The following is a 24,421-nucleotide window of genomic DNA, read 5'->3' on the forward strand; positions in this document are numbered from 1 at the left end:
TATCATTAATAATATTATAGACCTTATCACTAAAATATTATTTAAAGTCCTGTCATTAATATTATTATAAGTCCTATCATTAATATTATTATAAGTCCTATCATTATCATTATCATAAACCCCTTTATTAGCCTTATTTTCAGCTTTTATTAGCCTTATTATTAATGAAAAAAGTATAATATAATAAATTTTAGAGAAAAATTAAATAACTAGCATGGTCGCAAATTCCACATAACAAAGCGTATAATTTGAGTAGAAAAGGAATGCGAAGTGTGTGGAATTTTTGTGTGTGTGATAATAGCGGGGTTGTGGGTTAAAAAGCTCTACTCAAAGAACTGTGATTGGTTTTTTCAATGTTTATATTTAGTAGTGGGAAAAAGGTGCATTTATCCAGACAAAAACGAATACCCGATAGGGTTGAGTATTTGGTCTGGATAGGACCTTGAGCGCATAGATTAGCGCATTGTGTCAGATAGCACCTTTTTCCCACTACTCTCCCTGACTCTTTCGAATTCATCATATAAAAGAAAAACTGAAACACTTGTCAGAAAGTCTTCGTTTTGTTCAAATATATATAGCTTCCCCAGTACATGTTCTTTCCCGCCAGCCTTTGAATATAGCTCGAAAGATTCTAAACACACCAGTCTATTAATTTGAGATAGCTAGGTGTAACAAAAAACATGTTGAGTTGTACATCAAACCCATGCAAATTGGCATGGTTAAACCCAACCTAACAAATGTCTGGCATGATGATATCTATCAAGACAATCACCGATCACCTGAGGGTAAAGATAACATTTTCGAGTTTTTGCAATAATTTTTGTTGGATATCGGAATATAAGCTTTGTTTGAAAGTGTAATTTTTTCATTAAGTTCCTGAATCGCAGTGGGGCCTATTTAGCAGAGTTTGAGCAGATAGACAGTTCAAGCAATACTCACTTCTTAAAACATTTAGTGTCTGATCCGATTCGGCATAATCACAGAACAAGAAGAAAATTCTTCCGATGGGACATCGGCAGAGCACAGTGAAACTTCTTTCAATGAGTCAACAGCTCAACAAGACGAAGGCTTAGACGATGGGTGTTATCAGGAATACAACCGATTAATGAGAACCCTCCGATTCCCCGAAGAAATCAATATCGCTGTTATTGGGTCTATAAAACAGGGTAAATCTACTTTAATCAACACATTGTTGAATTATACAGTTGATGAGAACGGGAATTATCCAGAGTATGCGGCCAAAGTCGAAGAGTCTGGATTGACTACGAAGGAGCCAAGAGCCTACACAAGCCAGCAACTGAAGGGCGTGAAACTTTGGGACATGCCAGGAATCGATGGGTTTTGCAACGATATAGACAACTACTTCGAAAAGTTTGAAATCAGCTCTAACAAATTCGATTTCTTCGTAGTTGTCATTGCTGGTGAAATAACGACAGACGCTGCTTATATATTCAAAGAGCTATACACCCGCAAAATGCAGTTTTATATTGTTCGCACGCATGCGGATTCTACCGTCTCAAATGGACGACGTCTTTCAAGACAAGAAGTCGATGTCGTTCGGAATGTTCGTGTTAAACTTGGAAACCAGATAGCGGATCTTGTTCGAAGTTGGTTCACTAATGGAAACGAAAACTATACTTCACTGGGCTATGAATTGTACTTAGTGGACGCCTGTGAGCAGCACGTATACGATATGGATAAGCTTCTGAAAACAATAGAGAATAACCTAATCGAGAAAACACAAACAAATATTCAACAAAAACTTAATGTCGCTTGGGAAAAAATTTTGAAAGCCACCATGAAACAACTTCGAAACGAATCCGAAAGCGTAATCAACTCATGTGCTAAGAACGACACCATTCCTTTTAAGGCTAAAAGCTCCGAATATTTGAAATTCGTGCTGAAATGTTTGCAGTTTCTTCGACTTTGCATTGGAGATGTTGAGGATTTCGTTGCAAATTTTCAGCTCCAAAACAAAGGCTTCGAAACTTTTCTGGACAATAAGTTTTTGGAAGTCGATCAAAACCTGCAGGCAATTCGAAAGGGTGCAAAAAATCTACGTTTTGGCTACTCGGATGATCACTTGAGCGAAACTGCAAAGAATGTTTTGAATGGAATTCAAACAGGAACTATAGTGCTTGGAGGAGCAGGAATGGCTGCAGGGGGTATAATGGTTGCGGTTGGTTATACAGCTGCCGATGTTGCGGCGGGAACCGCGGCCACTGTTACAGGTGGCGCAGTTTGCGGAATCGTCGCTCTGGCTGCTTTGCCATTTGTAGTTGCTGTAACGGTTGGAGGTATATCTTGTTACCGTTACAGCACTTCCAAAGAAGCGTACAAAGAAGAATTGACGAAGTACTTAGCTGTCGTCGGGCAAATCTCGATTGACGTTCACAATGAAAAGGTGCGTCTTTGCAAAGAAGCGGCAAACTTTCTTTACTTATAAGACATACGACAATAAATTTTTCATAATGGTGTTTTGACAATTAATTTTTTCTCAAGTAAAAAACTCCATTGTTAAGGTTGGGTCACTCATAACTTATGATACAATAATGATACGCTTACGTTTTGTATGGAACTTTATTAGCCGATGCCGGTACCACATTGCTTTTGAAACCAAAAAGCACACTTTTCGTAATTTAAAGAGTGGAAAACTCGTAGAGTATGCATTTGGTCATAGAGGACACAAGAACCAAGTTGAGTCCTAATTTAGGGGATCAAACGAGAGCTAAAAGATCCGTAACTTCTTCAATGTAATGCTCAAGAAGTTGGTACCGGCAATAGATTATAATATTGTTTTGCAGATTAAAAAGTATAAACAAACCACTGCTGTATTTTCCTTATGGCCTTACCTTTGTTGATTTACAATTTAGGGTTAGCTCCTTATTTATTTCGTTCATGTAACTGCTCCAAGAAAGGACACATAATCAACTTTGTTGCTATAATGTTTTTCGAAAACTTTGTGGATAACGTATCTCGTTCGAAAAGGTATGCTGGAAAACAAAAGAATCTAACAGTTAGCAAGCGATGGAGCCTTTAGCTTACAGAAATGAAAGAAGTCTGGCAATTTTTCTTTTAAATTTGAATTCATATCGTATTATATTGTTACAATAAATTTTAAAATGATTGAATGAATACTACCATACCATCATGGTCACCATACGAGTCCAATGACTCTTATGAAAGTGCCCTAATGTATGAAAGTGCACCGAAATATTAAAAGAAGACCCTTGACGTCATTGGCAGAAGCAAATAATACAATATGCAACTTTTTGGGAGAAGAAAACAACTTAGTATAGAAATAAGCCTTTCACTAACTGATAATATACTTTCGTTTCAGTTTAGTTCTCAACAACGTTGAATACTCTCAAAACGTGCAATTTTCGTTGATCAGTTGCTCTCAAAGGAAGTTTGTAGCAATTACATTAAGTTTGTAGTAATCGCATTAAAAAAAGCCCTGTGGTCTATTTTAATGCAATTTTTTGCATGCTCAATTACGCTTAATCCTTCTCTAGGAATACTATTCACCAAAACAGACAATTTTGGGGATACAATTTCACGACGTGAAAGATTTTTCTGAATCTTGAAAGTTTGAACCCCCCCCCCCCCATAGTCACCTCCTCCCCCTCCCACGCGCCGCGCACTCACCAGTTGTACACCCTCCTCCACTGGCGCTTTAGACCCCCTCTCGTTCAACTCTAAACGCTTGACACCCCTCCCCACTCCACTTAACCCCCCCCCCCATTCTAGCATATCTGAGCTCCAGCTGAGTTCTAGCAAAGCCAACAACTCCAACGGCCGTTTGAGAAAAATTCGCCGATGTTAGTAGGCTGTGTTTGATAAGTAGCGGCTTCTTAAAATTTTTCCTTCCCAGCCCTCAAGATACAAATTCTTTTTCACAGCTCTTTTGGATTAAAGTGAGAACTAACATTTGGTCATTATTTTCTACGTAACAATATTCATTTAGCCTTAAAGGCGTTTTTGCAAAATTCGTTATGAATTAGTTAACTTACCTTCTCCAAATAGTGAATTAAACCTTAACTGGCAACGCAAGGAAATTTTATGGAATGATTTTGCAGTTAAGTTTTTTATTTCGTTTCTCTCTAATTATATGCTGTTTAAATGTAACCCAGAAAACAGGGACAATTGAAAGTTTATATACCGGCATGAAAAACTGATTATAATGTAATGACTGTTCAAATGAAAGTGATGCTTTTGACAAAGCAAACTTTAAAATTCAGGCTTTCTGGCACAATTTAAACTGTGATTTGTTATTTAAAAAAAAACTGTTAAGCAATTCAATAATTTCTTGACCACAGAATGGTGCGTTTTTCACAAACCATCATGAAGCACAATTTGTAAAGTTATGCTGCGCGCTGAAAATTTTTTATTATATCGTGAGCAGATGGTAAGATTTTCGGCGCGTTATCCCGAACCCGAGTATGGATAAAACATAATTGAGAAGAAACGCTGCGCGGTTTTTTATGGAGGTAAGTTTGAGGTTTTTGGATCATTTCCGACTGTGCCCTCCAGTACGTTATGCTCCTCCAGTTACAGAGCACGTGTAGAGTAAAAATTTGGCGCGTGCGTCGGATGTTTTTGTGTCTTAAAATCAATACGCCTAAAACATGAAGAAATTTTTATACGTTCGCAGCCAAACAAACTTTTAGGTATAAAACCGAATACCTAAATCATTATTCTTTGTCCAAAACCTAACCAAAATACATTTCTCTTCGTTCGCAACTGAACAAAGTCATAGCATACCGTCCGTTTCCTATGTTTCAAAGCACAGAACTATAGTTTCATAATTTTAACAGCAAAGAAATCCTGTATTTGATAGAGAACAAAACTGACGGTTTCCAAGTTTGAATCTCGAACATACTTCCGACATAGTACTACACTCAGAGCCGAATTCGAATTAGAAACCGACAATTCTTGCGTCTGAAAACCAAAAAGACGGACGATACCAAAAAAATAAGCACCTTTGTCGTCTTTTCCAATCGATTTAGTACGTTTAGAATTGACATTTTCTGTAGTATGGAGAATATATCGTAAGATCTTTTAGGAAATGTAGAGAGTTCGCTTGATTCGTTGCAAGAAAATTGATCGCTCTTTCAAAACACTCTTGCAAAAAATTCAGCTAAAATTGTACCGTAATTCCTACAATTTCTTCCCATCACATTCATATTTTACTGAACGAATTGGAAGCCATTTCAAGATTGACAGTTATCATGCATTTTTTAGGTTTGACAGTGCAAATTTGGTTCTTATCTACTTCTGATCTGACTAGAATAGATTCAGCTTTTTAATTTGATCACCCCATTCCTGACAAAAAACTCTGATCAAACTTTTGTGCAAAACGAGGAAAAGTGCGATAAGTGCAACCGCAGTCGCTTCCGATCAAACCATACGAGAGTCAAGCCTCCTCTTATCAGACTTTTGTAACGAAGATTTTCAGCGACATTCATGCGACCAACTTTTCAACTTTTTTAATGCAACTTTGATGCGGCAAGAGTTCTGGTACAACTTTTGTGCAAACCAGATATCAATACACAAAAGATTTATAAGTTAAATTAATAAGTGCTTACCATGACTAGGTTTAAAAAATAGCAATTCACCATTTTAATAAATCAATTTTCAACAGTTCATTTCCGTTTTCCAGATATGAAATATATGATTCTATTCTCCTCACTTTGGTCAGGTAAGAATAAAAAGTCATAAATCTAGTTGGTCTATACACGTCTTTCCGCTCACATAACCACACAATCGGTTATGGTTGCCTCTCATTTAGTGACAAAAAACCCTTACTCCCCTCCAGTTGAGTGAGAAGGATGCATTTAATGAGAAAACTCTGCACTTATCAAGTACAAGCATCTGTTGTCATTAGTTAAGCGAATAGTCGAACGGGGAATGTTTGCTTTTGAGCAAACAAATGGACGGGTCAGGGAATAGTTGAGATTGAACCACAATTGGTTTAAAAAATTCCCAGTTAAAGTAGAGTTTGAATCATCAAGAACGTTTGGTCTCGCTTGCTAATTATATCAACACCAAAAACTTCTTTTTACATAAGTAGCTTATTTAATGTTTTTCTGTAACACAGATCAGTCTCTAACCAGATTTGGTCTTCGATCGGACTTTCGTGTAACTTTTGATAATATTATAATCCGATTTTGATCTCTGATAACAATTTCGTGAGACCCTTGGACGTTTGTGCAACCTATGATCAGAATGTGTTCACAATTTGGTCCAACGAAAGGTTTGTGTGCAACTATTGTCCAGACTAACGTGCCAGTATAATATCATCAACTTTAATTTGGGTTGCACTAAGCCACATTGTGCGACCAAAATGTTCTGCTCAGAGAGCTGGTATGGATCTGGACTTTAAATTGGAATTTTAAATTTTTGAGGAGTATAGTGATTGCTCTACAATTTTGAAAGAATTGTTGTAAATCCGTTGAAAGAAAAAAAATTTTAAAGCTAAACTTGTTGCAGTTTTACAAAAAAAAACTTTTTTAAAAAATGCGGGTACTTCGAATAGAAAAATGTGTATTTATATAGATGTTTAACATAATGCTTCCATTATTTGCGACTTATTTTTTGACGCTGGAGTACATTTTTTTGACGAATAGGTATATCGCAATAAAGTGTCTCAAAAAATTCAGAAACACAAAGTGTTCTGATTTTATGAAAATGAGATAACAATTCGAATATTGTTTCATTTTTCTTGAGGTGAAAACTGCTGTAGAATAGGCGTTTGTTCTTTCTATTTGGAGAGAAAGCTATTAAAACCAACTTATTTGAGCTATCGCCCGCTAGTGCGCTTTTTATGTTTTTGTTTCCAGTTTTTTCATTTGACAGATAACAAAAGCTTCGCCAATTATTTTTTTCAAATCGTCAGTGCTGGATTTTTTGTAACAGCTAATATCCCATGATTAAAAGTTTAAACCACTGTTCAAGTTCGTCAGAGTACTCGATCGATTACTTTGTTCAAAAACGTGCTTCGATTACCTGTAGAAAGACAGTATTTAAGCTGCAGCTTTTTACGTAACGAGCAGTTGGACTCTAGCTCATCTTAAATGAACGATCAGACATACCTCAGATTCCGATTTTTACCAAATGGTATTTGAAAATTCATATTTTGACCATTAAAGTTTAACCCCGAGGTTACATCTTTTAAAAATTTACCAGTTAAATTTAATTTTTTTAATAGAAAAGTTCCCTTCAGTGGTACAAGATTCAAATGGGACTTCTGCGACTAATAATTGTAAGTTCTGAATTCGGATAATAAACTTTTAACTGTTCGGGTGGTTTTGAGCTATTTCTGATTTCCAGAGATTGCAAAAACTTGCGTTCAATGCGGTCTGCAAAGCGCTGTTGAAAGATTTATGAATACTTGTACTTCTAGTACCTTGAGACGCAAAAATTGGGTTAAGACTGTAGTTTTCGATTATTTGCGAATCTTACGTTGTTTCTTTTCAAAAACGACAATTGAAATAGTCCAATTCAAGTTGTCTTTTTTTCACTGTAAAACCACATCTAAGCATCGGGGAACCAATTAATTAGATGTGACTTAATTATAATTATCATGATTATCAATAACGCAACTATCATAGAGTGAAACAAAGTTTTTGGGTCTTTCCCGTTATTGAACCCATTGTGGTATAACTACCAATATTGCCGGGGAGGGGGCTATACTTTGTATGACTAAGCTTGGGGAGATTGTAATGGGAATAAACCAAAGGTTTTTCTGACCAGTTCATTTTGTGTTGACTCTTCCAGCATTTTTGTGATTACTTCATTTTTGGAACCGTTCTAGGCTATTGTAGCGCTGTGCTATTGGCTGTCGTCTGAACAAGCTGACCTGTCGCTGGAACCCAGTGCAAAAGGCTGCGATGTAGCCAAAACAGCAATTGACAGAGTCGAGCGACTAGTAAAAATCACAACGTAAGTAAAAGTTGGACCCAATTGAAATAACGATCTAACACAGTGAAACAAGCTTTAAAAAGACCACGCCTCAACTTTATGAAAAAACCACCCCGATCGAGGTGGCCAGACCGATTTGAGCTCTGATCAGACCATCTTCGAGCGCACACATGTTCTAGGTTCGCTCGAATTACTGGTTCTAGGTGCACTCAAATTTATTGGTCTGGAAAAGGCTTCTTGTCTGGACGCACTTTTGTCTGGACAATGGCCTGGAACTTGTCTGATCAGAGATCACTTCGGTCTGGAATGGTCTGATCAGAGGCAGTTTCAAGTGCACACTAGTATGATCAGAGGCCGAGTGTTTTTTTCAAGTTTTTAAAAGTGTTAGCCTTTTGAAAAGTCGAGATCCGTACCTTAGAACTATATCGCACATAAGTTTTCCATTATTAATTGATTCAGAGCAAAAATTATATGGAATAAAAAGGCATGAAATATAATCGTGATTTAAAATAATGACTAATCTTCTAATCTTAATGAGAAATGTTGCACAACTTTTTAGAATGTAGAAGTTATTTCTGACTGGAAAACTTTAACCACCTGGTTGAAAAAAGTAATTTATATGACCAGAAAAAAAAGCAATACTTGGCCCAAAAATCCTGCAAGAAGGACCTTGTCTCAACTTTCGTGATTACCAGGACTGGTGGTAGGAAAACTGGCCGACAAGGCGTTTAGCCGACAATGAAAAATTAAAAATTTTAGCCGACAGTTTTACCATAATGGGTCAAAAAATCTCATTGGTCCAAAAATTAGTAGTTTGGCGGAGCATTATTTTTGGTGTGTGGTCGGGTCGCGCTCCACTCGGCCTTGCCTCTCCGCGGACGCAACCCCCCCCCCCCTGACGGGGGGTAGGTTGAGACCACTGATAGACCTTCGTTACGCTAGTTGACGGTATATTTGTCCGCTTACGAAATAGTGATTTAAATTGGCCAATCAGAGCTTCAGAATTAATTTTATCGCGCATTTTACTTCAATTGTCGGCTAAATTTCTCATTTTTTGGGTGTCGGCTAAATGGCCTGTCGGCCAATACGACGGCCACCACCAGAACTTTAGCTTAATACAATGTTATCACTCCGGCCTCAACTTGGCTGCATTCAAAAAGGATTCACAAATCTTTAGCTGGATTTATAAAGTAATACTGGAATACTGCAGAGACCAAAATTGTCTTGCTGTGGCTCTTACGTGGGATTTAATATCAGTTAATGCGTTTAAGACAGTCAATGCGTATAATCATTACATTAGTTCAAAGAAATTAGCTGATGTTGGAGACGTTCTAACACAAGTTTGCCTTAAAATCATTTAGAGAAAATCTTATACAGACCCAAAAGTAATGAAAAACACAAATAAGCCCTGATCTCTTAAAAAATAGGATTGAGGAAAAATCAGAAAGAATTGGGAGAGACAAATAAAGTGAAAACAAAAATGACAGATTATTGGGGAAAATCTTCAAAAATTAACATCTGAAATTTTCCATTTGTAAAGAAAAAACCAAATCTGACATTATGTTACCCACTGATGGGAAAAGATATAAAAACGTTGTAAAAATGTAAGTATTGATCAGCTTTTTTGTAGCACAGATCGCTGATCTAATCTAAGTTGGCATTGAAGAAACCAAAGTCAAAAACTATGCAAAGAAATTTTTGAAGTCAATGGAATTAACGAAAAAAGTGTAACCAAAGATAATGAAAAGTAAAACCATAACATCTTACTATCTTGAGTCCAAAGGGGGAAAATAGATTGTAAAAAGTTATGGAAAATTTTCAGACACCGTTAAACTACCATGGTACCGCTTGAATGGATGCATAACCTGAAAATAATTCGACCAAGCCGACGAAATTGTGGAGGCTTCAAAAGATATCGAAAACAGAAAAGAAAAAATCTGTTTGCAAGAAAAAAATGCAACTATAAATGTTTTCTTTTCAATTAATTAAGTCTTTTTTTAATCCATACTTTACTTGCTCAAAAACAATACTTGTTCCATAATTAGAAAACACATTGAAACAACAACAAAATGAGAAAATTATAATTACTTAGAGCAGTGTGTAAGTAGTCAAACCTCAAAACTATTCAGAGATACTCTTTATCATTCAAAAGAAAGGCTGACAGCACATGAAAAACATCATTCGAATATGTTTACATTCGTCCTTACTAGCGGCTTAATTCTTATTGAAAAAGTGTTCTGAATTCCCATCGAAATGATTAATATTTTATATCAGTGGTTTAGTGATTTACCACCACCGAGTATTGTGTTGCGGCCCTAGTGGAAACAACAACAATGAATAATTGTGAAGATAGCAAAAATTGTTATCGAATACGACGAAAAAGAAAAAAATTGTTTTCTCCAATGAAATATGAACTAACTACTGTACAACGCCATACTGCAATGGAGGGAACAGACAACGGGTTTACAGACACCCACTTATCGGTCTACCCCAGAAAAAACTATCTAATCGGTGTATATCATTTGGTAGAGCAACGAACAATAGAAAATTCATTCATTTTGAGAACCATTTGTTCTATCTGATGCGACCTTTGTGTGTATCTCCCAAGTATTTTTTGAGATATTGAATCAACCAATCAGATTATGCCAAATTGCAAAAAGTTCCAACCATTGCTATAAAAAGGAGTGAATATGTATCAGAATCACTCTTTCGGACTATGCAAGTATGCAGTCAGCATATTGCCATTCAATCCCGGCAGCAGAGAAATAGCCACAAATAACAACAGGCACAGCTTAGTAATATTTCTCGACTTAGCAATATTCCTCGACTAAAGAGAGCTAAGACTTAGAATGTTTCCTTACATTAGTAAGCTTGTAAATGTAAAACTATTCGCCTTATTAAATAGTGATGACAGTAACTAAGTATTTGTTTCCAATGGTTTATCGCAATATCCACACCTGTTCTTACTCTAAAAGATTCTTTCTTATGACCTAGTATTTTCAATGAGAAGCAGAACTATGCGTGGAGGACAATTTATGTAAATGCAAAGAGAGCATGTAGCTTAAGAATTTATCAGCTACTAAACTATTTGTTTTCATATAAAATCAGTTGTTTACCATTCTTTGGGTCCGATGCAAGAACTTTTTTTGATAATCACCTCATTAAATTGTTTTAATTACCTTTTTGTAGTCAACTTTTTGGATCGAGCTTTGCGGTTATTTGCGATCAAACTAGGAAATTATGGCTGAGACATCACATAAAAAACTATTTTTCAATGGTTTATTCAACTTGTACTTCAGGCCGGAAATATAAAAGTGGACAGTTTTTAAAATGGCGCCTAAAATTAATATCCCGGCGGATTCTACATTATTGTTTCCACTGCTACTAAATCGAGGTTATAGCCGCGACGCTTGATTTTAAGTGTTTTTCAAAAAGAATTTGCTGTTTCTTGAGCTCACCTCAAGATAAGGGTTTCAACCAGAATAATTTAGTTAATCGATTTTATCGATAACAACATGCGTCATTTCAGGTACAAACACAACTTTCTGTTGAATCGCATCGCGTATATGTATGAATTCGGTTACGATCAGATGCCACCCAACGGAGTAGGAATGTGGGGAATAACTGTGGAAAAGTTTAACGATGCTCTAAAGGGATGGAAGTCAGAAGTAAGCTGCATGTTAGATTAATATAAATAATATCCAATACAATATTCATGTTACTTTTATGGTGAAATATTAGACCCGCCGTTTTGGATGGTTTGTGGTCAATCGCGCTAATTAAAAAAGATTTTTCCCGCCAACCCGAAAATGCGGCAATTGAAAACCTATAAGCCAGCCTCAATCCATCAAACAAAAGTTGATCGATAAAATCACAACAAAATTTACAAAAATCTGTCGAAAATTGAGTCGTGAAGCTTTGTAAGATTTGAACATAATTTTTTAAGAGATTTGCCATTTTTAGCGTTTTTCCGTTTTTTTTAGTTGTTGCGATGAAATGTTTGGGGTTTCCCTAGACATTTGAGAACTTTTATCGTGTAAGATCTTACAAATTTCTTACAAATGTGTCTTCTAAGTACCTATAAGATTATGCGTAGCCTGACTAAGAATTTGTAAGACAATTTATCAGGTCTTACAAATAAAAAGTTTTTATCAGGTCTAATAAAATCTTACACAAGGAAAGATCACTTCTGTCAGATCTTACAAGATGAAAATGCTGCCTTATAAGATCTACACGGCAAAAATTCTGCCTGACAAAAAATTGTTTATCGTGTAAGATCTTATAAGAATCTTATAAGATCTTGTAAGTTAAACATTCGGAAAGCTATGACTAATCTTTTTGATAAAATTTTTATCACATCGATAAAAATCCTTTAAGTATGGCTTGTTCTTCATATTGAATCAGAGTTGCTTTCAAACAGTAGCCAAAAGGCTACAGCATGCAACACTTAAGTGTAACAGCAACGAAGAGAATTATCGTATATTGTCTTTTGGACTTAAAAAATATTGTGAAAAAAGTTTTTCGAGTGTTAGGTGTTTCTTCTGCGGCGGTGATTATCAAACCAGGCTGAAAATTTTTCTTCAAAGTCCAAATCTATCATAGACTGCTAATTTTAGGCATAGTGCCTAGTTAAATTTCAGAATAAAACTGCCGCCAAAATAGAATCATTAAACATTTTATAATTGGTTAGTTGACAATTTTTTTCCACAGGAATTTGACTACGTTATACGGTTATATTGAAAAAAAAAATCATGTCTTATCAGATCTTACACGACAAATTTTTTGATCTGATCAGCATCTCAACAGATTTTTCAAGATAAATTTTCCAGAATCCATGGGGTTAGCTCATTCATTGCATTTAACACCAAAAAACGTAGCACTTACAGTTCTTAGACTTTTTACCGTAGTCCTTACAAGTCGGACTTTTTCAGTAGTCAACACAAGTCTTATATTTATAAAGATTTTTAGCAATGCTACATCCCTTACCTTGGGGTAACATCTGCCATTCTAAAGGGCTCAAAAATAAATTGCACGGGAGACAGTTATGAGTCCAGCTTTACGACCAGACCAAAGTAAAGAAAGAAAGAAAGAGAAAGAAAGAATTTATTTCTCCAGTACTAAATGAAATAACAACTTTCAAAAACGGTAACAGATATGCAAAAAAAGAAAGGATACTAACAATAGAGTCATGCTGGACTTTTAAGCTGGAGAGGGCAGACAACGAAGCCATCAGGCCTACACAAGGTCTGCCCCACTGCGTAATACGTCTTCAAAGCAAAATGAAAAAAGACCTAGAGAAGAAAAGGGCTCTGTAAAAAAGTAGCAAAAGAAGTCACAAGTGTTTCTGATCATTAAAAAACGTCCAAAAACTTTTTGGTCCCACTGCCAAAGTCTGAGCACCACGAGGACGCTCACAAAAGCAAAGAGCTGTAGAAAAATCAAAACTTTAGAAAAATCGATAATTTTGTCTCCTATCGACCAAAAAATTTCTAAGTGTTTTTGGTATCATGGACCAAAAAAGGGCCATATCTCGAAAACTAAAAAAGCTACGAAGCTCATATTTGGTATGGAAAATTAGAATTTAAAAAAAATGGCCTCCTGCCCCAGGCTGCCGTAGCAGCCCGGGACAGGAGCCCTCACGAACCCTTTTGTTTGAACACCAAGGTAACTAAATCTGAATTCCCAATCAAATAATATTTTCTAAATAAATGCACAAAATTTACAAGCTCTGACGGAGTAAGCTCTGTAAGATTATTGGGCAATACTCCACTTCTCTCTAATGCATTAAAAAGAATAGTACCTCTATACTTGATGGAATTTTTTTCGATTTGCTTTTTACATAATGACAGTTTCAACAGACGTAAATTACCACTTCTGGTAAGATGATCACTTAATTAGCACTTCTGGTAAGTAATCTATGATTCCAAAAATCCTGAAGCCAAATGACTTCTGATCAGATTTTCATGCTTTTCTAATTTTCTATGCGCCCAAAGCAACTGTTCAAGTACTTTATCTAAAAAAGATCATTGCAGTGTTAGACTCGCAGGTATTTTTATGTATACAGTGCCAGAGCTTAAGTTTTATAATGTGCGTGTTTCGAGCAAAGCTACGTGACTCTGATGAATTCACTTTGAAATTATGGTTACCCGGCTATCGACGAATTCCAGATTTTGTAATTGACTTAATCAGATTCACTTTTTTAATGTTTTGGGTGTTTGGAACAGCCCCTAAATAAATTTTCGTGCATTTGAGTTTTCTAAGCGCATAACAACATCGATTAATATTTTATGCGTCTGCGACTGTTTAGATTTGCGTGAGTTTGAGATATTAATGCGTTTGAAACAACCCCTGATCAGACTTTTGAGCGCGCATGCCATCTTCTTAGCCTCTGATCAGACGTTGTGGACCAAGTCCGTTTTTTATCGTCCGTTAGCGATCAATGATAAAAATGAACCCCGGATGACATAAAAAGACAATGAATGTACAAACAAATTAACATTATAGGTGAAAAGTCTTAGTGAATATGTTTAACTTTTAAAACTGACAAGGAACCAGAAATTAATGGAAAGTAATTCCTGATTCAGTCATACTCGTAAATGATTGCATTATTGCACCCACAATGATTCGTGAAAATGTCGTCCTGAAACCGTATAAATTATCCTAAAACTGTCTGTTTTTCACAAAAAATCAATTTTGGGTGAAATTTGGAAGACCAGTCGAGAAAATGCTTTCGTATTTCATGACAAATTTTCGTTCCGCAACAGTAAAAACAAGGTTGTCTACAGCTAAACAATACAACAGCTAATGACGTTCTTCACAAGGAATGTTGAGATAAATAGCATTCAAAGTAGTAAGATTGCTATTAATTAAATTTTCAAGTGCCTAGAACTCAGGGCAGTCATAAAACTCCAAAATTAAATAAAGTCACTGCGTATAAATCACTTTTGTCTGATTTGAAAATATTTTGCCGACCGCTGAATAACAATAATATTGTTGAAAAGGTATTCAAACTTTGTTGATACGCAATTTTTCAGTAAGTCTTCCAGGTTTATACTGAATTTTTATAACAATAACAAAAATTTTTCTGCGCTTCCCTAATAACTGCGCTTCCCTAATTACGTGAGTAGGGCTAACACTTACAAACCATGGAGACAAACATATCGTTATACAAATGGATTTTAGCTGCAGTTTCTGTTGTTTTTAAGCTATTTTGCAACGTGTAATGATTTATAATCAGATATAACCAAAAATGGCAGGTATTCGACTCATAGTTATACTATGTGTACTACTCACATCCTCCGATAGTATTTCAGAATGTTTTTACAGTCTTCCTTATGCATCTCGAATACCTTCATTCAAAGGAATCTGTAACAGCAAACAATGTGCTTCACCATCCAAATTCAACTTTTCCTTTTTCTTGGTTGTTATATGGTATCTTCTACTAAAAAGTGGTGATATCGAAATAAACCCTGGACCAGTTCTGCCATATGCACTTATGATGAAAAAGTTAAAATTATTTGATTCCAGAATAAAAATTCTACATCAAAACGCCAGAAGTTTAGCAGGACAACATCTGCTGTTGAAAGAACTCATTCAAGACATTGGTTACAACTGCATATATGCGTTTAGTGAAACATGGTTGTCACAAAACCATCCGGAAGAATTTTGGCATATAGATAAGCAAAACTTTGACTGTTTTCGAAAAGATCGCATCCAAACAACAAAAACAAAAGGTGGTGGTATTATCATGTACATTCCAAAATTATTAAAACCTCGTCTCCGCGATGATCTCAACTGCTTTCCGGATACAATTTTTGAAAGTTTATGGGTTGAGTTGAGCATACAAAAAAAGAAATGCGTTTTGAATTTATCATACTGTCCGGAAAAAAAATTTGTTAAGATGTTTTTGGAAAAATTGGTCCTGGGAATTGATCTTGCTATGGCTGAAGGAAAATCTGTCATACTTGCTGGAGACTACAATTTAAACTATTTTGCAAAGCGCGACAGAAGTCTGCTGCAATCTGTAATTTCTCCATATGACCTTAAACCAACGAATAATGACACAGCTACAAGAATGATTAACTCTTCTTCAACACTTATCGATTATATCATAACAGACGATTTCGAAACTGGCATAGTAGCGGATACGATTTTGAAAACTGATCATTTTGCAACAATCACAGTTCTTAAATCTGTGATGCTAAAATCAAAAACAACAAAGAAAAAGTTTTTTGACAAAAAAAATATTCAGCCATAGCATTCCAAAATTTTATTAAAAATTCAGACTGGAGACACTTTTACGGTGCAGTGACAGGAGATATGATGTTATTAGAATTTCAAAGAATTATTGAAAGAGCATTAGCACTACATGCTCCAATTAAAACCTGTTATATTAGAACAGATAAACCAAAATTCTTGCTTCAAGAAAAATGGTTATGTGAGGAAACAAAAAGACAGTTTTCAAGAATTAGCGATGATGAAACTAAAAATGATTTAATCCGTCAAAAAGAAAAACAACTTCTTTCAAGTTTTATGGAGTTAAACAGTGAAAAAGCCAGATGGAAATTCATTCAAGATCTTCGTAATAAAGAAAAGACTCAAGCAAGAATTCAATCTTTATTAAACAGTTTTGGTGATAAGATAACAAAGCCCATGGAAATCGCAAATCTTCTAAATTACAAATTTTCGACTCTGGGAGAGTTTATTGGCTTGCAACAAACAAACAACATTCCTCCTAAAACTGCTCCGAGAAAGTGTTTCAATTTCCGATATATAACAACCAAGGAAACAAATGTGCTCATAGATTCTTTGAATATAAGTAAACCAGTCGGTCCTTCAAAAATACCAGCTTGGGCAATAAAAGATGCTAAAGCAGCGCTAGCGGAACCATTATGTTATCTCATTAATCAATTCATTACAGAAGCAAAATTTCCAGAAGATCTTAAAAAAGCTTGTGTAACTCCACTCTTCAAAAAAGGGAATCCCGAAGACCCACTCAATTATAGACCTATTTCTGTCACTTCTGCTTTGTCAAAAATTTTTGAAAAGGCGTTCAGTTCACAAATCACAAGTTTCCTCGAAAGAGAGCAATTATTGTCGGCTAGTCAATTTGGTTATAGAAAACAAATTTCAACAATTGATGCTATCCTGAAATCGACAGAACAAATAAGATTAGAACTCAACAAGAAAAAAAAATGTTACAGGGGCGTTTTTAGATCTTTCAAAGGCTTTTGATTCTATAAACCACAAAATACTGTTACGGAGACTAGAAAATATAGGTTTCGACGAACATGCTACCAATTTAGTAGAGAATTATTTGAGTAAAAGAACGCAAAGAGTTGTTCTGAATGGAATTGAATCGGACTGGATAAATTTGAAGAGAGGAGTTCCACAAGGTACTATTTTAGGACCTCTATTATTTAACATTTACGTCAACGATTTAGCAAAGATTGTTGAAGAGGATTGCACGGTTGTACAGTACGCAGACGACACTTTTCTTTTTACATCCGACACTGATGAAATATCGGCAAAAACAAAACTTGAACATAACATCTCAAAAATTATTGATTTTTTTGCAAAGTCCCAGTTAGTAGTGAACAAACAAAAAACAGAATATATTGTGTTCAGCACCAGGAAGAGGTTAACAAATACTGTTCTGAATGTTGACAATGAAAGAATAGCAGAATCAAATAGTGTGAAGTATCTTGGCGTAATTATAGACAGCAAACTAAAATTTGATGGAGAAGTGAAAAAGATTCTTCAGAAAATGGCTTGTGGTATAAAAGTTTTGAATACACTAAGTACAAGTTTACCACAGAAAACGAAAGTCTTATTACTTAATGCAATAGTAATAATTCATCTACATTATTCCGCTCTAATTCTGATAGGGTTGCAAAAGTCATTACTCACAACTTTAGAAAAACAATTGAATTGGGGAATAAAATCCATTTTTAATAGGAGAAAATACGATCGGTCTACAGATCTCAAACTTCGCAACAAAATACTACCAGTTTCTTTTCTCTTGAAATATCGTTGCTCAAAATATTTTATTCGTTTACTCAGCAACGATCTTCCAGCGTATAAAATTGAACCTCTCTCTACCATGAGAATAAAACAACATGACAGGTCAAAAAAGTAACTTTCGATAAAAGAAAGAACAATAAGTTTTTAACTGATTCTTTTATTGCACAAGCCATTCCAATTTATAATAGTCTGCCTTCTAATATTAGACTGAAAACAACATCGAAAGCTTCCTTAAAAAAACAACTGAAAGAATATTTTTGGAAAGAATCTTTGAAGGACCCAAAAGTAACTGATATTAAAGATGATATTGAGAGCATTAGATTTTAATTTTAATTTTTAATCTTCACGATGTACATATAAAATTGTGAGAACATTTTATGTTCGCATTTTAGGCCATTTTTTAATAATGTAAGGTCAAATTTTTAGTTAAGTAATTTAATGATTTTATAATTTTACATAATGTTATATTCTTAACTTTACATTGCCTCTTTTACCATTTGCTTTTTATTCTTATGTGTACCAGAGGAAATTAACAATGTTCTTTTTTTTCTAATAAGCAAATAACTTCAAGCAAAAACGACCAAAAATCAGTAGAAGCTGGCTAATTAAACTGTAGAGGTCTTATTTATCTGATTTATAGTGCCTATTGGAGCACATTTCCTTGAGCTGTAAATCACTTGTTTGTAGATCTGTAGTGTTTTGTAGATCACTATAGTGATTGTACAGTTTATTAAAATCTGACTTGCCGAAAAAAACGAGAAATAATTTCGATGTTCTCATTGCATACTTCGATGTTCTCAATGTTATATGCTGATTGCATACTTGTAAGAAAGAATATATACATGGGTTAAACTTAAAGGCCCATATCAATCATTTTTTCGTTTTTTTTTTCGACAAAATTTAAAACTTACAATTAGAAAATCTTGGTTCATAAACAATCATTGTTATCAGTTCAACCCATGTAATCACCCATGCAATCACACTAGTTTCCTTCTTGGAAAAATTGTTTGAGGTAAAACTTTTGTTCTGGGCAATCACTTTTCACTCGCCACTGAGGTACGTGCGACTAGTATGATAATTCATTAAATTTTGGCTCCCCGCTCATTGGGTGAGTCAAAAATTTATCACTATAGATTGTCCCCGCTCATGGATGACACACTATTCAAGGCCGTTTGGCCTCTTAATTTCTGCAACAGGGATTCAAAGATCTGATCCCGTTTCATGTGTCTATAATCTCGCATCCCTTGCAAGGAGCATGATTGCAGACCCCCGAATTGCTGTAACAGAGACTGATTGAGATAACCTACTGAAGGCTACCGACAATCCCGCCGGCTGCAAATTTCTGTTATCAGCCAGAGTAGCGATTCGTTTGAGGGTCTTACGAACTGTCTCTGAATATCCTCCAAACGTTTCGAAAGCCAGAGGAGTGAATTGAATTCCGACTTCACTACAATTCTGGGCGTACTGTTCGTACTTCCTGTCCTCGGCAGCTGACAGTGCGAAACCACTCTTCTCCGACGCATTGATAATGGGGCTTGACTGCAAGGGAGAAGTGACGATAACGTCTAAAGTTGCTGTTTGGCCGGCATTCCATACAGGTAAGAAGATATCGACCGGTCTGGAGTTATTGTCGGGTAGTAAACTTTTCTGATCAGAGATGGGTGACCAAAAGAGCTCCCGAGCAAGCTGATATAATTTTTTCTCGTATACGATCATGACGAGAGATCATATCACCGCGACCATGGCACGACACCGCATGGTCGCCCATTACATCTAGAGTCCCAGATTTACAAAAAGGACATTTTTTCTCCTCCTCGTACAATTTTACACCCAGTCGATATTTGAGAGCAACACGGAACTCATTGGAAGATAGGTGTAGTCCCAGAGCTGGAATACGGGCTGCGGATAACCAGGCACCAGACTGCGGTAGAGAAAGATATTGTAAGCGAGCTTTTTCTCTTATGGAACTTTGTTTTCCTAACAAGTTGTCGAAGGCTGCGTTATCAAGTTCCTCCTGAATTTTTCTTTGAGAGGGATATGTCGTCGCAATTTTGCTCAATTTTTCAACTGCTTTAACAAATGGGGTGTCTGTAGTTGGATTATGGCCTGTTAATTTTTCTACAAGAACAGAGGATTGAAAAACAGATCCAACGTATGCAGCTCGAACTTGATCTGCTGATCGTCTTATTCCTACACCGGTTTTATTTATTGGAAGGCATGCTTGGCCCCAAGAGGTGTCTGACAACAAAGCTCCAAGAATACTTTCAAAGGTTGAACGCTGAACCGAATCAAATTTTTGAAGTACTTTATTTGATTCGTCCGAAGGAGAATTGCATCGCAAAGAGTAGACCATTTTGGGAGCACCAAGGCAAAAACGCAAAATACCAAGAGCACATCGAGGATCGTCTACATATGCTAAATTGTCTAGAATTTGCTCTAATTTTGTAAAGCGTTTGAGAAAACCAGAGGAAACAAAAGCATCAGATCCTATAGCTGCTCCTAAAATTTCAATTCCATCTACACAGTTCCTCTTGATCAAACTGTCAACTTTCGTCATGCTTTCGATTGAACATAGCTCGCACTTATCCTTCCTGAGTTCCAAAAACTTTTACTCTGATTCCGAGAGAACTTCTAAAGCTTTACAGAGTTCGATCTCGGTTCCTGCAATAGTTCCGTCATCGACATACCAGCAATGTTGCGAGAGATTTGGCAATTTGCTTTCAATTTCGTCAATAAGAGGCCAGATGGCCAATGAAAACAAAAGTGGACCTAGTGGATCACCTTGTTGCACTCCTGTTTGACTCTCAACAGTTGAGATATTGAAGAACAAATCACTATGTTGCGAGTAACAAAAGAATGCAAATGAAAGTATACTAGGCATCAAAACTTTTGTTGAGCCGAGGAGATGACTGCGTTTCACTGAACTAAATGCAGTTCTGAAGTCAATTTGGAGTATGCCCCCACTTTTTACTCTCTTCATTCTTTCGAAGGTTATTTTTGTGGCATGCACTATGCTCTCGGCACCTCCCTTGACAGCAACTCCCAACTGCTTTGAACCAAATAACTCAACCGCCTCGATGGCTGCATCTTTTGCAATGCACTTGGCAAAAAGGCGCCGAATAACTTCACCCACAGCAATAGGTCTAATGCCGGTTTTCTGTTTATTCAATGCTGTTAATGTAGCACTACAAAAAGCTGGAGTCACAAAACTTGGAAGCTGGCCCCTTCTGGCAAATTCACTAATTTGGTTAGGGAATTCATTGCCCTCTTGGATTGATCAGAAATTGAACAATTGATTGCGTGGAGAAGATGCTCTAGATACATTTTGGACGGCCCAGCTGCTGTGAATTTCGAAAAAGACTGCAGCTGCAAAAGGACCTTTCCCTTATCGAATTGATAAGCTTCGCAGCTATAGTCTTCCAACGGCTCAAGAATTTCGTTTTCCTCTGGATGCAGTTTTTTTAGTTCAATGAGGGTTTTTCTGTTGTCGGGTGCTATTCCCTCCGATGATAAAATCTTTGCCGCACGACCAAATTGTCCTTGAAGACAAGGTGTTTTTGCTCGGGAGGCAAGCGCTTCCATTGTGCTGTTACTTTTATTTTTTGCTTGCTTCATTGAAGCCGCTTCGTACCAAAGGGCAGCAAACTCACCATATCTCCATCGCTCAAATCTATTCATCAATGAGTTTTCCTGCTGCTGTTTATGTTTTTTACCCCCTCTGTTGGAAGCACGCAAAACACATTTGCTAACTGCGAAAAACTTCTTCCAGATATCAACACAGTCAGGATTTGAGATGCAGTCCTCTATTTCATGCTAAAATTCATAATAAAATTCTGAGCTTAGTCTGGACATAATGAACTGATGCTGAGCTCAGCAATATATAGGAAAATTACATTTTCTGCGGTAAAAGTAAAGAAAAACATGATCTATTATTCTGTTTCTGTCAATAATAACAAACAGTAGGATTTGGCTTCAGCTTAAGCCATTTGTTTTGGTCTAACTTTCCATACAACGAAGAAGCCCAATTTGATCGCTTGATCTTAAACACACCTTGTCTTTAAGGCACATCTTGGAATCCAATTATACACAAATAATTTTTTAACTTTCTTTTTTTAAAAAGTAGTCCAAACAGTTGAAATTACGCCTGCATGTTGCGTTTATAAACGAGATGATATTTTATCTTTTCGAAAAAGGTATTTTCTTAAACATCGTTTTACCTTCATAGTCGCATAATGACAGCCTTGAACTCTCAACGTCTGTCCCCTGAAGTGATGATCTTTGAGCAAGCAACTCGGTTTGATGCTCTTGAAAACCCTCTGATGAAATGTGTTAAGTAGTTTGAAAATTGAGTACCGATCAAAAAAGAATAAGCTATTTTTTTCAGTAGCATCATTTTTTCATCAAACACCAAGCGGCAGAAGCGGTACACAAATTCAACATTCTTGTTTTCTAAGTCTAGTATGTGTAGTTCGCCTTCCTGTTTTTTCATCTTTTATACACGACAAGAGCATTTTTTAACACAAGCAAAAATAGTTAACATTCAAATGATGAAATTGATGAGCTAATCCAATCAGACTTGATTCAGTTTAGTTCATTTCTGATATTTTGGCACATTCGTATGTGAAATGGATATTTGCAAGCATACAGCTTCGAAACGTCAAACAATTTGTTTTCTTATTCTTATTGTTTTCCAACTTCTGCTTCAGTGCAAAAAATTTTACTGCACTGCTCTCATTCTTTAATAAAAAAAAATTTTTTCAAGATTTTTTATATGACTGTCTATGATCGTGTTTTTTGTGCTTGAAAATCTTTTTTTGTCTGTGTGAAGCAATTGCGAAATGTGTTGGAGTGAATTTTTTTCTAGATTTTTCTACATAAGCTGAACTCTTTCAATACTTGCTATCCAAGTCTGTTTTGTTGTACATTTTTATGTTACCTGATGGTTCAGTGCCAGTATATTAGTAAAGAATTTGCTGCTCTGTTGCCTTAACAAAATTCCCTGCGCATCAATTGCTTAAAACAAAAAAAAACAATTAATATTATTGGTATTTTGCGCTTTTGCATCAAAATTCCAATCCTAAATCATTTAAGACTCGGCTAAAATAAATCACCAAATTTCAGATCAGTGTTAAATCAAACACTGGGTAATGCACCTTTTTACGCTTTTGAGACATTAGTCAAATATAATTTCAGAGAAAATCATATACGAAAACAGAATTTCATTTTTCTTTGTTGAGTTGAGATTTCTTCTGTTTCAGTGGGCAAGGGGTGTCGGATATACACTTGAAGACATTCAGGGGGACGAGAATGCTATCTTCAAACCCTACTTCAATGCTTTGGCAGTCCTAATTTTGATTCAGGTAAAAACTTGGATAGTTTTTTTTTGCTTTTCTTTCACTCAGCCTTTCTATTATTTGATATTCGAATTCTGAATTCCGCAAAAATTATTCGAATACTTCGAGATAAATCCTGAAATTCTTTCTGAATGTTAAATCGGTAAATTTATCCTAGAAACACTCAGGCAATGATGAGAACAGAAACATTTTTCATTTGGAGAAAAGATATGTCTTAAACTTTTGAATAAATAATACCGTCTCAAAAATTGATTTACAGTGAGTTCAACAAGTAAACATGAATAAAAAAAATCACTTCATACCTTGATGTGTCAATTATTTTGCTTGATACGACTCGAACTGGACTATTGGTAATCTACAAGTATTTTTTAGCTAGAGCAAGGTTGTCCATGACTTGACATTCGACTTCTTTAATTTCGAACAATTACCTCTGTTTGTCATTGATGACTTCTGTTTTTGATTATTGGACTTTAACGTAGCTTAGTTTGTAATCTATGATAATTAGGAACTTCCTATAGTATTCAAGGTGAAAAGGTCAGTTTGTGATTTTTTGATCCCATTTAAGTCACCCCTACTTCTGAACTACAGACCCTTCCACCTAGCTACTTGCCCCCAACACCGTCCCCTACCTACCAACCCCCATACGCACACCTTACCTTCAGCCATCCATCTATTCCCTACCCCGTGCATAACTGCCCTCCTTCTCATCCAGCTACCCATCTACCCCCCGACCTCGCACCTACTCCCCCCTACCCCAACCCACCTACCCCCATGGGGGTAAGGGGGGTAAAATAAAGCAAGAATAGGGGGTAAGGGGGCAAAACGATCCAAAAGTAGGAGATAAGGGGTCCATTACCACCCCAATCAAGCCTCGTTTTACCCCTCCCCTATTACTTCATACTCTTGCATCGCTTTACCCCCATGACTCCTCTACTCTTGCACCATTTTAAATCCCCTGGCGCCCCCTCTTACATCGTTTTACCTTCATAGTCGCATAATGACAGCCTTGAACTCTCAACGTCTGTCCCCTGAAGCGATGATCTTTGAGCAAGCAACTCGGTTTGATGCTCTTGAAAACCCTCTGATGAAATGTGTTAAGTAGTTTGAAAATTGAGTACCGA

The 24,421-nt window shown here is 36.1% G+C and overlaps 2 protein-coding genes across 5 annotated transcripts in view; both read left to right on the forward strand.

The window, feature by feature from the left end:
- Positions 1 to 2,974, forward strand: part of LOC142349281 (interferon-gamma-inducible GTPase 10-like) — a 32,364-nt gene extending 29,390 nt beyond the window's left edge. For 3 of the 4 annotated variants that reach the window (XM_075400741.1, XM_075400742.1, XM_075400743.1), the window contains one exon: positions 956 to 2,974. In XM_075400741.1, the coding sequence (XP_075256856.1) occupies positions 956 to 2,446 (1,491 nt within the window). In that variant the 3' untranslated portion in view covers positions 2,447 to 2,974. The remainder of the gene's footprint in view (positions 1 to 955) is intronic. The other variant, XM_075400744.1, reaches the window with a different exon arrangement.
- A 4,020-nt stretch (positions 2,975 to 6,994) lies between these two features.
- Positions 6,995 to 24,421, forward strand: part of LOC142349599 (uncharacterized) — a 73,271-nt gene continuing 55,844 nt past the window's right edge. The window contains exons 1-4 of the mRNA XM_075401280.1: positions 6,995 to 7,264; positions 7,817 to 7,944; positions 11,453 to 11,591; positions 23,205 to 23,306. Coding sequence (XP_075257395.1) covers positions 7,241 to 7,264; positions 7,817 to 7,944; positions 11,453 to 11,591; positions 23,205 to 23,306 — 393 coding nt within the window. The 5' untranslated portion in view covers positions 6,995 to 7,240. The remainder of the gene's footprint in view (positions 7,265 to 7,816; positions 7,945 to 11,452; positions 11,592 to 23,204; positions 23,307 to 24,421) is intronic.

The sequence above is a fragment of the Convolutriloba macropyga genome, chromosome 11 (genome assembly GCF_964194025.1).
Source record: "Convolutriloba macropyga chromosome 11, txConMacr16.3, whole genome shotgun sequence".
In the NCBI taxonomy this organism is placed as follows: Eukaryota; Metazoa; Xenacoelomorpha; order Acoela; family Convolutidae; genus Convolutriloba; species Convolutriloba macropyga.